This window comes from Prionailurus viverrinus, chromosome D3 (assembly GCF_022837055.1).
Source record: "Prionailurus viverrinus isolate Anna chromosome D3, UM_Priviv_1.0, whole genome shotgun sequence".
NCBI classification, from domain to species: domain Eukaryota; kingdom Metazoa; phylum Chordata; class Mammalia; order Carnivora; family Felidae; genus Prionailurus; species Prionailurus viverrinus.
The window spans coordinates 5,358,307-5,370,739 of NC_062572.1; the positions used below are offsets into that span (position 1 = coordinate 5,358,307).

General features: G+C 57.0%; 1 protein-coding gene across 2 annotated transcripts in view; it reads right to left on the reverse strand.

The window, feature by feature from the left end:
- AACS (acetoacetyl-CoA synthetase) overlaps window positions 1–12,433 on the reverse strand; it is a 52,422-nt gene that overhangs the window by 33,329 nt on the left and 6,660 nt on the right. For both annotated transcript variants that reach the window (XM_047828181.1, XM_047828182.1), the window contains exons 3-5: window positions 10,841–10,961; window positions 4,537–4,650; window positions 1,383–1,480 (exon numbers count right to left, since the gene is read on the reverse strand). In XM_047828181.1, the coding sequence (XP_047684137.1) occupies window positions 1,383–1,480; window positions 4,537–4,650; window positions 10,841–10,961 (333 nt within the window). The remainder of the gene's footprint in view (window positions 1–1,382; window positions 1,481–4,536; window positions 4,651–10,840; window positions 10,962–12,433) is intronic.

Genomic DNA, 12,433 nt, shown 5'->3' on the forward strand with positions numbered 1-12,433 from the left:
TCACTTTTAAAGGCTGACACGCGGTGACTTTGGGGGGCAGTGAGTCGAGCGTGGCCCCCAACCCCACGCAAGCATCCATTCTGCGGTCCCCGTGGGGTGACCGGGCACAGGCACAGGAAAGCCCCAGGAGGAAAACGACCGCCAAGCCGGGAGGCCCAGGCGGCCACCTGCTTCCTGAACTCGGCAGAGCCCGGTCCTCACCGCAGCCCCAGCCGGCCACTTCACTGCCCCCGCGCCTCCGCACGGCATGGGGCAGAGGAGACCTACTTGGACCACCTTTACCAGAACAGCAAGCCTCAAGGTAGACGCGAGTTCCAAGCTCGTACCCGAAAACCAGCCCTGCGGCCGAGACCAGCCCGACCACAGGGCGCCGAGCTCGAACGTCACCAGCGGCTGCAGCCGGAGCCGAGGTGCGCCAATCTCGCCTCGCGGGCCCAGCCTCCTATGCTCATTTCACGGCCCGCTCTTCCCACCGTCCCTGTTTCGCCCAGGGGTGCAGGGTCGGCAAAGTCGGGACAGCCTCAGCCGCTGAGCTGTGCTGGCCGGCGCCCGGAACAGGGGCCGGGCCAGGAGCGAAGCACCTGATGCCATGGAGAGCGGCCGGGGTCCCGGATGCCCACCGTGTCCCCTAACTGGGGTCTGTCCTCATGGCTCCCAAGGGACCCACATCGCCAAGGCTCTGCAAGCAGGAAAGGCCCCGGGCCGGCGAGTGGAGGCCCCGGGGACATCCTGTTCTGCCGCCACTTCCTTCTCCACAGCGGGGCTGAGCACGCGCCTCCTGCCCCTGCCTGGGCCCCTCTGGCGGCTGGCTGCACCCTGGGTCCTTGGTCCCCTCGGCTCCGCGGAGATAAAGAGGCCCACCCTCTTCCCACGCAGAGCACAGATCCAAAGTAAGAGATCAGAAACGGCAGGGAAAGACCCAAGCGCAAGAGACCTCGTGGGAGCCTCTGTGAGCAAACCCAGATGACGGTCTGCAGAGCAGAAACATCAGAAAGTCTCCCGCGGTCACGAGTGCAGAGATGACAGACACCTCCCGTGAGATCCCCCAGCGCCATCTGCCACATGAGGACGGGACGTTAGCAACGCCAGAAAAGAGGAGGGTTCGTTGGCGTGTAGATTTAAAACCAAGGCTCAGCTCACTCTCGATCCTTCTCTCCCATCGTTCCGGTGTCACCGGCCGGTGAGACAGGAGGCCGTCGTGACATCGTCTCCTTCCCGGCCTGCCAGTCCTGGGCCACAGCTGCCCACGCCCCTGCCCGAGACGCCGGGTGGGCAGAGCCCTCCCCTTGGGAAATCACACAGGAATGTTTCTGTGGCCAGTGGCTGCACCCCCAGGGCACTCAGGGGCACACGGGCGCCCCTCACTGGGGACCCCAACTCACGTTCACACCGAAGTCTGGGGACGTGGAGCTCCAGATGGCACCGATGCTCGCTGCAGCCAGCATGGCCTCCACGGCATGCACACCATTGGGTAAATAACCTGTCGTCGGGCACAGGGAGAAAGCCTTGGGTTCAGGGTACGTGGGATGCAGTGGACTACCAAGAGGGACCTCTGAGAGCCAGGCAAGCAGTGGGGAGAGCAGCTGGCTTTGACCAGCCCAAGGAGCATGGCCAGCCCCACCCCATCCCAGCTGCCTTGACATCCCCATTCAGACGGCCCCACCGCTTACCCCCAGCCTGTCCACTCCTTACGGTCACCCCCTCCAACCCATACTAACCAGAATGATCCCCACAGCCCTGCATGATCCGGCCCTGGCCTCCTCTTCCTCTGCTCTGCCTCCTTTTCCAGTTTTCCAGTTGTTCTAAGCTCCTCCTGCCCCAGGGCCTTTGCACAGGCTCTCTGTTCTGCCTGAACACTCTTCCACACACACCAGTTGTTCCAAACTCCTCCTACCCCGGGGCCTTTGCACAGGATGTCCGTTCTGCCTCAATACTCTTTCACACACAGCAGCCTTCCTGACTCTGCAAATTCATTATTTAACTCTTAATGTAAATGAGACTTTCTCAGAGACTTTCTCAGAGACTTTCTCAGAGAGGCCTTCTCCGAGGCCCCCCGATAAACTCAGATTCCCTGGCCGGTCCCCACAAAGCACACTCTATTTTTCCGTCACCAAATTTACCATAATAATCACCTGCATCTGATAATATAACTGTCAATTTCACAGCTGGTTCCCACAGGAGGGCAGGGACTTTGCCTGTCTTGTCCTTTCCTTTACCAAACGCCTTTTACCATGCCCTGCATATCAAGGCCCTGAGATATGGGTGCTCTGGCTGGTGGATGGACGGATAAATAGACAGACAGGTGGACAGATGGAAGGGGGAAGGAGAGGCAATAAGGGAATCGAGCAAGAGTCAAGAGACCCAGAAAAGCCTGGAAGGAACACAGCAGAGGCAAGAGGCTGGGCTGTAATGACAACAGAGGCAGAGCAACTTTGTGGCCAGAGGGACTCCGGTCAATTAGACAGATGGTCCTAAATGTCCCAGAGGAAAGGAGCAGACACATAAGGCACTGGGGAGCAGGGGCGGTGGCCCAATGCCGCCCCTGCACGGCCCCCAGGCGACCACAGAAGCCCCTGAGTCCCGGCACCCGGAGCTCTGAGCCTGTACAGCTCTCTCCCTGCTTCCTCCCCCAAGGCGCTCACTCTCCGCTTCTTCAAGTTCACTGTACCTCCCTGGCAGCCAGCCAGGAGCGCCCCCAAAGGGCGAGGCTCAGCCGGGGATGCGCCCAGCATCTGGCACAGGCAGGCCTGCGGTCTCCTGAGTTTACCATGTAAACTGCAATGTCCCCGGGGCAGGGCAGGACCCACGCCCGGGGGGCCCGCACACCCAGGCTTGCTGTCACGGCAGTGAGCACGCACGCGTCAGGGACAAGAGAAACCCACAAGAGCAGCCCCGACGGGTGTCTGAAGCCCCTCAAGCATCTTCCCGCGTCCTCCTCCCCCCTCGGGAGTCATTCCCTGGTGCCCTCTTCCGGGAACCACAGCCCCCAGTCCTGGAACTGTGGTCGGGTCAAGTTAGCGTCCAGGCTGAGACCCTCACGAGCATGGGTCACCAGGCACCCGCATGAGTTTGCACAGTCGGGACATCACCCACGAAAGCACGGCCCGGAGGGGGTCTCGACCGTCTTCCCCAACACACCCTGGTCTCCACTTCTCCTTCTCTCGGAAACTGTTTGCTTCAAAAAGAGACTTGTTTTAACGAAAATGGGAGGAAAGAGAACACTTAGAGGGAAGAAAAAAACCAGAGGCAATAAGAACCTTCTGAATTCCTTTTCTAGACCTCGGAAGGGTGGCTTACACCAGAGGAAGAACCACAGATATGGAGGCTTCAAGCACACGTGCCTGCTACGACCAGGGCCCCACGCTCACACACACTCACCCACAAGAACCCGTCACACACCCGCTGCGCCCCGGCCGCCCTGCGGACAGAGACGCGGCCGTGCACAGAGGACACAGCCCCTGTCCTCCAGTGGGAGGACAGACAGACGGACACATGCGCACGCACACACAAACGATCCCAAGATTTCAGATGGGCGATGAGCACCACAAAGGAACGTAAAGCAGGCTGCATTCAGGGAGGGCCGACAGTTTCCCATGGGACAACAGGGACCTCGCTGAAGCGTGCGAACCCCGGAGGTCAGTACAGCCCATCCAGGGCCGAGACAGGGGGCGACGGCTGAGGTGACCCCCGTCTGCTTCCTTCCCAGTCAACTGACATGCCAGCAGGGCCTCCGTGCCCAGCTGCCATGGGAGGAGACACGGGGTACAGCCCTTACTCGGTTTACAATGATAAGGCCGCCCTCTTAGCAAACACGCTGAATGCCCACTTGCGGTGGGTGAGTTCCCCCAGGAGAGGCGGCTTCTCCCACTGCCACCTGCCCTGTGGCCCTGTCCCATGGCCATGGGGGTGGGGAGGCAGACCAGCACCCCGGCCACCCCGCCTGCACAAGGATAAGTCCTCTTATCTCCCCCTGCTCGCCCTGGGAGCACGCCCACCCACACCTAAATTAACTAAAGGTCCTTGGGGCGGAGAACAGGTCCACATACAGGCCCGGAAACCTTCCCCAGGAGTCAAGGTGAAAGGAAAACTGTGTAAGAAGACACCTGAATGTGCTCGGTGGGAAATCAAGACTCACTGCCAGATGCAGAGAGAACAAAGGAAGGCAGGAACTGGGGAGAGGGCTTGGGAGGGAGAGGGAGCCAGGCCTCCCTTTGCCCTCTGGAGACACCAACCCTGGTTCCTTCTGGAAGGAGGGCCCCTGCCTGCCCTACCACCTGTGGTGCATGCCCAGCCCACCGTGCTCCTGTCACCCCTGCAGGTGCCCTGCCCCATGAACCTCCGGGCCTTTGCACAGGCTGTCCCTGCCCTCTCGGGGCACCATGACCTTCCTTGGTCATCTGTCCTCCACCAAGCGTGCATCGCTGAGGTCCTACAGGGTTGCTCGCAATCTGCCATTGTCCAAAAGTCGCCTCAACCTTCCAAGCTGGTCACTCCACCTCGTCTCTCCCCCAGACCACAAGAGCCCGAAACACTTACCAACGACCCGGTCTCCTTGCTTCACACCCATTTTCCTCATTGCTGCTGCAAACAAAGCCACCTGCTGCCTCAACTCTTCAAAAGTCACCTTCACAATTTCCTCTTTGCCTTCCCCTGGGAAGAGAACAGGGACACACAGTGGAGACGAGCCTAACACAAAAGTTCCGAGTCGTAGACTTGTCCAAACATAGGTTAGAAATGTGTCACACATCAGGGCGCCTGGGGGGCTCAGTCGGTTAGTGTTCGACTTCGGCTTGGGTCATGATCTCACGGTTTGTGGGTTTGAGCCCCGCGTCAGGCTCTGTGCTGACGGCTCAGAGCCTGGACCCTGCTTCGGATTCTGTGCCTCCCTCTCTCTCTGCCCCTCCCCTGCTCATGCGCTCTCTCTTTCTCAAAAATAAACATTAAAAAAAAAGTTTTCTCACAAACTAAATAAATTTGCATTTAAAAATTTAAAAAAAGTTTTTTTTTAAATCATGTTTAAAAAAAAAATGTCACACGGACACAGGTTTACTCAACTTCCCGGGACGTGCGTGTGGCCATCAGCCGAGGACAGAAAAATGATCAAGCTCGCTGTGGAAGACAGGTCCGTGACAAGGGTGAGATATGAATTTCCACCTAACAGACGGCGACGACAGGGGAAGACGGTGTGCTCGCCGGCCTCCGCAGCGGCCCCCAGTGACCCCCGCCCCCCGTGCTGGTGCTCTCATGCGGCTCCCCCCACAGCGAAGGGGCCCCGAGCCGGGTGAGTGACAGGACACTGGAGACAACGGGGACCCGTGAGCCTTGGTCACAGAAGACACGGCGGCTCCCACCCCGCTCCCTCTAGGGGAATCCAGCTGCCGTGTTGTGAGGACACTCAAGCAGCCCCCGAGAGGCCCACGCGGGGGGAAACTGAGGCCTCCCGCCGGCAGCCACGGCAGTGCACCATCCTGGACCCGGACCCGCCCGCCTCGGTCAGTCCTTCGGATGACGCAGCCCCCGCCAACGTCCTTGCCGCAACTTCGTGAGAGGCTCCCGAGCCAGAACCCCCCAGCGAAGCCACTTCTGAACGCGCAACCCACAGAAACCGTGAGACGCTCTGTTCGCTATCTGCGGCCGCGGTTTTCGGGAAATTTGCTCCACGGCGACAGGAAATGAACACGGCCGACACTCGATGTTGCGTGGCTGTGGGAAAACTATCTGGCCGTACTTTCCACGTGGAAGAGGTGAATCCCGGCCGTTATCTTTGACGCAGACACGTTACTCCTGACTGCCAACTGCTGTTCGATTCTGCCGCACGGGGCACCTCCCTTCCAAAGTGAAGAAATGTCCTGATTTCTGTTTGGTGTCGACCTGGCTTTTCCCATCGCCTTCAAGTTACCTACGCCCGCCCCTGGTTCTTCTCCCCCCTCGCCAGACGGCCTTCGAAGTCCCTCCCCGTGCTCCCCTCCCCCCTCCCAGATCATTTCCGACCCTGTAAAAACAGTCAGCAACCTGAAACCCACTGTTTGGAGACAGAGCGTGCTGCACACGCAGCTGTTCTCGGAACTCCGACGCGGGCGGCACGGATGCACGCGGTTGCACTCTGCTCGCTGGAGCGCCAAGGGCCCGGCGCACGCCTGCCTTTGGTGGCACCTCCTGGCCTCGGCAGGGACCGTCCCTGGGAGGGACGGACTCGGCAGAGAATGCCGGAGCAGAACTCCACCCCGCACGAAGCAGCCGCACGCAGCCGGCAGAGTAGGAACAAATCAGGAGAACACGCAGAAAACGAAACACGGCTGCCTTGAAATCCCCAAGCCAGTAACCAGCCGATCTAGGACGCTGCTTAGGAAAGTACCCCACTGGGGGGCTGGCGTGGCTCCGTCCGTTAAGCGTCCGATTCTTGGTTTCAGCTCGGGTCATGAGCTCACGGTTCATGAGATCGAGCCCCACGTCGGGCTCCACACTGATGGTGCAGAGCCTGCTGGGGATTCTCTCCCTCTCTCTGCCCCTCCCTCCCGCGAATGCGCTCTCTGTCTCTCTCTCTCAAGATAAATAAATAAACTTAAAAAAAAACAAAGGTACCCTATTTATAAACTAAATACGATCCCTGGCTTGATGGCATTTGTTTGCCCCGCAAATACAAGAGGGAGCTCCTTAATGGAAGACGTTCACATATTTACAGGGAAGGGATGGGCAGGAGAGGGGGTGTGGAGGGAGAGGGTGAAACGGACACAGCACACCCAAAATTACAACCATGCCTCCCTAACCCACCTCAACATGGAGCTAGGCTTAAGGAAAAAGGGGCTGGGTTCAGCCAGTGCACACGAGAGGGGCGGGGCGGGGGGGGGGGGGGGGTTGCTGGGAAGAGAGAGTGAACGAACGTGCACGGCCAGTTCAGTCCAAACCCAGCCACCCAGAAGACTGGCGTGTTTCACCACCTTTACTGGTCTTCGGTTCTGTTTTTCCAAAAGATTCACGTCTGACCTTTCCCGCTTTCCAGAGGGGGAAACCAGGACCTCGTGCAGTGCCCGAGACCTTGGGTCAAAGTACAGACACATCCAACGAGAGCAGGAAAAGAAGATGAGGGAGAGGCCCAGGGTTCCCACTCCTCAGGCTTCAGGCTCGTAAGAGGCGCTGAGCGGTGTTCACAAAGGGACCCCGGCACCCGGGGCAGGACGGCCCTCGAAGGGTCTCTTAGGACACACAGGACGCGAAGTCTCCGCTCGGTGGAACGTTCCTGGGACAGAGAAAGGGTCGCTGACGCCAGCCGCGGCGAGGATGGGCTTTGAAACCTCGAGGCGGAGGGAGAGGCCAGACCCGAAAGGCCACGCCGTGTGTGACCCCCGCCTCCGCGAAGCGTCCAGACGGGCAAACCCGTGGAGACCGGAGAGAGCGAAGGGTGCCAGGGGCTGGGTCGGGGGTTCCTTCGGGGTCACAGGGCGGACGGACTCAGACAGGGCTGGTGGCTGACAACGCCGTGCACAGCTCAACGCCACAACGCGTGCGGCGTGAGGGTGAGGGCGGGGACGCCTCGCGTGGCTCGTGTCCCGCCTGAGGAAGGACCTCTCCCCCAGCCTCCGCTGCCCTCGGCACCGAGCGCCCCCAGCAACCCTGTGGCGTTCTGCGGTGACGCATCGCACGAGTGGCTCACTACCGACATCCTGTTTCCCCTCGAGGGTAAGGGGCCCAGGGGGAGGTCAGAGAGGGGGGAGGGGCAGAGAGAGAGGGAGACACAGAATCGGAAGCAGGCTCCAGGCTCTGAGCCGTCAGCCCAGAGCCCGACGCGGGGCTCGAACTCACGCGAGATCCCGCGAGATCACGCGAGATCTCGCGAGACCGTGACCTGAGCTGAAGTCAGATGTTTAACCGACTGCGCCACCCAGGCGCCCCCCTCCCTCATTCCTTGTACAAAGCGAGGACTCGGCGGGCCGCTTTCTGTCAGAGCCCGCCTGCGTCCAACACGCCTACCCTAGGGAACCCCGCAGCCTGGCCCGACCTGCCTTAGACGTGCTCCGAACACGGCCGGGAGCCTCCGGGTGGGCACAGCCACCCACCACAAAGCCAAGCCTGTTTTACGACGAGGTGTTGACGGTCGCGTGTAATTGAATCCTGTACCGCAAGTGACAAACGCGACAGCCGCGTGGGTGCAGGCAGCGGTCCGGGAGCTGCGGCCGCTGCCCAGCACCGCGAGAGAGGACGGGGACACGGATGGCTGGCCCGGGACGCGGCGAAGGCAATATTCCACGTACGATTCCTGCTGAAGGTACACTGCTTCCACCCCGTCGCGAAGTCGGACATTATCAAGCTGAACCGTCCTCAGTCAGGAATCGCCTATACGTCTTTTATTCCTTGTTTGCCTCACCAGAAAGTCAGCCCCTCGAGAGCAGGGGACCCTGTCCATCCTGTTCAACACCACGTCCGCAGCACCTTGCGCTGAGGAGACATTTGAGACCGAGGTGAGAACAAGCGAGAGAATGAACGGATGGACAACGCAAACACCTCCTGAGAGACGAAGGGAGAGATGCCAGGCCTGGTGTAGCTTCCCCGAGGCCACTATGCACTCGGCCCAAAGTGCACCCGGGCTGAGCAGGAAGCAGAGTAAAAGGCACAGCCCGAAGACGACATAAAGACAAGGCTCTGTGGTTCTTATCCGACAATGTGCATCAGAAGCGACCGTGGGCTTTAAAGTCATATGGAAGCCTGGGTACCGTCCCTGGGAGATGTGCTTAAGAAGCCACAGGAGGAACGGAACAGCCAGGATTCTACTTTTTTTTTTTTAATTTTTTTTTCATTTATTTAATTGTTGAGAGACAGAGTGCAAGCGGGGGAGGGGCAGAGAGAGAGAGAGAGAGAGATGCAGAATCCGAAGCAGGCTCTGGGCTCCCAGCTGTCAGCGCAGAGCCCGACGCGGGGCTCGAACCCACAGACGGTGAGTCAAAGCCGAAGTCGGACGCTTAACCGACTAAACCACCCAGGTGCCCCTGGACAGCCAGGATTTTAAAAGCCACGCAGGGGGGGATTTCAGAGGTACAACCTCAACTGAGAGCCACTCACGCTTCCCGTGGCAAGGTCTGCCATATGCCTACGCATCCGTGTTCACTCGCTTCAACCCTACTATATTCCTGAAGGCGGTACTATCAGCCTCTCCACGTGACAGAGGCAGAAACAGACCCAGGCACGTTGAGAGGCTGGCCCAAGGTCGCACAGCCACTAGACCTCACCCACCCCTACTTCGGGCACTGAAACAGCAGACAGAGCACGGTTATCTGACTTTGGGCACCACCGCTGACTACAAACAAGGAACGCTGCTACAGGCCAGGGCACTGGCATCCGCAGGGACTGAGAGCAGGCAGCAGGACACGAGGCTGGGGCAGGTGGTGGCAGAGGGCGCAGCTCTCCGGGCCCCCCCCACCCCCGAGGCATGGGCCGAGCGTCCCCCACACACGGACAGCTCGAGAGCATCGGGTTTTGCTGCCGTCTCGAAACCGAAGCCGTGAGTCACGAACACCAAAGGGCCAATGACGTTCAGTCTCTGCTGAAGCCCTATTTCCTCAAGACACGGCAGCACACGTGTGGAAAATGGGTAAATAAGGGGCGTCCGGGGGGCTCAGTCAGTTAAGCGTCTGACCCCCTTGATTTCAGCTCAGGCCCTGATGGCTGGTGGGTTCGAGCCCCGCACTAGGCTTTGGGACTCTCTCTCGCCCCCATGAGTACGCTCTTTTTCTCTCAAGATAAATAGACTTTAAAAAATAAATAAAATGGGTAAATAAAGCTTAATTACTCAAAGAAGAGAAATGTAGTCACCTGGAAAATTCGCTATGTAAAACACCTCAAACCCTACCAACAGCACATAATTCAATGTCACTTTTTACCAAAATTCAGATTTACCAAAAACCCAATTAATTAGAAGACTAACCACAGTGTCTCCTTACTAAGAAAACCCCTAGTGGGGCACCTGGGTGGCTCAGTCAGTTGGGCGTCCGACTTCAGCTCAGGTCATGATCTCACAGTCTGTGAGTTCGAGCCCCGCGTCGGGCTCTGTGCTGACAGCTCGGAGCCCGGAGCCTGCCTCGGATTCTGCGTCTCCCTCTCTCTCTGCCCCTCCCCCGCTCATACTCTGTCTCTCTCACTCTTTCTCAAAAATAAATAAAGATTTAAAAAAATGTTTTTTAATTAAAAAAAAAAAAAGAAAATTAAACACCGAATCACCACATGATCCACTTCTGGATGTATATCCAAGAGAATCCAAAGCGGGACCTCAGGGAGCTATTTGCACACCCATGTTCATTGTAGCCTTCCTCCCGACAGCCAGGACGTGGGAGCACCCCAAGGGCCCACTCACAGAGCAATGGACAAACAAAATGTGAGGCATCCCTACAAGGAAATATTATGCAGCCGTAAAGAAGAAGGAAATCCCATCACACCTGACTACCTGGCTGGACTCTGAGTTAGGATTCTCTCTCGCTCTCTCTCTGCCCCTCCCCTGCTCTCTAGCTCAAAACGAATAAATAAATCTGAATCCTTTTTTAAAAATGGTTAAGATGGTACACTTAACGTTCGCATTTTTTTGGCACAATAAAAAAGGGAAGAGGAGAACAGGGGCCAAGACACTGTCTGGAGACACACACTGCAGCCTGTGAACGTTTCGGAGCGTCTCTGACCACGCGGCCCTCTGGGTGGGTGGCCCCGAGGACACTAAAGGAGGAAAGTCCTGGAAACCAATTTGACAATCAACTTCACATATTGGGAAAAAAAAAAAATAAATAAAAATAAAAATAAAAATAGGTTAAAATAAGTAAATAAATACAAGAGGAAAACCCAAGTCGCAGTCGGGACTCACTCGCGGCATAGAGGGCGACTTTGTCATTCTCCTCATGGCGCAGGAGGTTTTCCGCATAGTTTAGCCGGCTGCCTCTGAACCACTCAGGGACGTCCGCGATCCCTTTTGAGGTGTCCACAACCTACAGGAGATGACGGCAAACGCGCACAATGAGATCCACAGGGGAGTAAACAAAAGACACTCTGCTTCCCAGGAAGCCCGCTAACCCGGCCCAAAGCATCATCAAACCGTTTCGTAGACTGAACACCGAACTGGCCTACAGGCTTGAAACTGAAAAGAGATCAGCGCCCTCTAGGTAATCGGGAAGAAGTTACACACCAAAGTTGCCAAGAGAGGTAATCTTTTTTTTTTTTTTTTTTTTTTAACGTTTATTTATTTTTGAGACAGAGAGAGGCAGAGCACGAACGGGGGAGGGTCAGAGAGAGGGAGACACAGAATCCGAAACAGGCTCCAGGCTCTGAGCTGTCAGCCCAGAGCCCGACGCGGGGCTCGAACTCACGGACCGCGAGATCATGACGTGAGCCTAAGTCGGCCGTCCAACCGACTGAGCCACCCAGGCGCCCCTAAGAGAGGTAATCTTAAGTGTCCTTACCACAAAGAGAAAGCAGGCGAGATGGTGGGCGTGTTAATTTCCACAATGTATCCCTACAGCAAATCATCACGCTGGATGCTTTAAATATATACAGTTTCATTGTTTATTCCTCAATAAAGTTTGAAAAAAAAGAGGGACGGTGGGGTTAAGCGTCTGACTTCGGCTCAGATCATGGTCTCACGGCTTGTGAGTTTGAGCCCCGCGTCGGGCTCTGTGCTGACGGCTCGGAGCCTGGAGCCTGCTTCGGATTCTGCGTCTCCCTCTCTCTGCCCCTCCCCTGCTTGCACTCTGTCTCTCTCTCAAGAAAATAAATAAACATTAAAAAAAAATTTTTTTTAAGAAATTAATGCCAAAGGGAAAGCACCATCCCCAGTAACGTACTCTTTCAACAAATACTTATGAAGCACCTACTTTATGAGAGCCGCTGACAAAAAGGGAATAAGACAGATGTGGCACCTGCCGAATGTCCCAGGCTCTGACCAGACACACGGAAAACCAGGAGATGGCGATGGCATGCGCCTGCCCCTCCCACAATTTCCCCGACCCGGGTCCCTCACCTCCTTCCTCGAAGGGCTCGAACCTCGACTTTCCTCCCCAGGTGCCGACAGATGAATCTTTCAGGATGGTTCACCCCACCATCAAACCCAATAAATTAAACTTTGAGTAACAGGAGACCCCCTTTCCCCAGATAGTCACTGACTGACAGCATAAGGAGTCGTAAAGGTCCCTAAACTCCAGGCTTAAGAAACGATAAACCTCCTGGCGGTTTCAAACACGACAGCGTAAATGGATTTAATAGCACCACTGAACTGGGCACTAAAATGGTGAAGGTGGTAAATTTTGTGGCGTGTATCTTACCACGATTAAAAATTTTTTAATAAAATAAAAATGAAACGATGTCCTGCCACGTAGGGTCGCCCGCGTTCCCAGGACGGGGCCTGGGGTCCACGCATCACGGAGTCTAGAAGGCATGCTCTCCGTGGAATCTGTGACCTCAACCC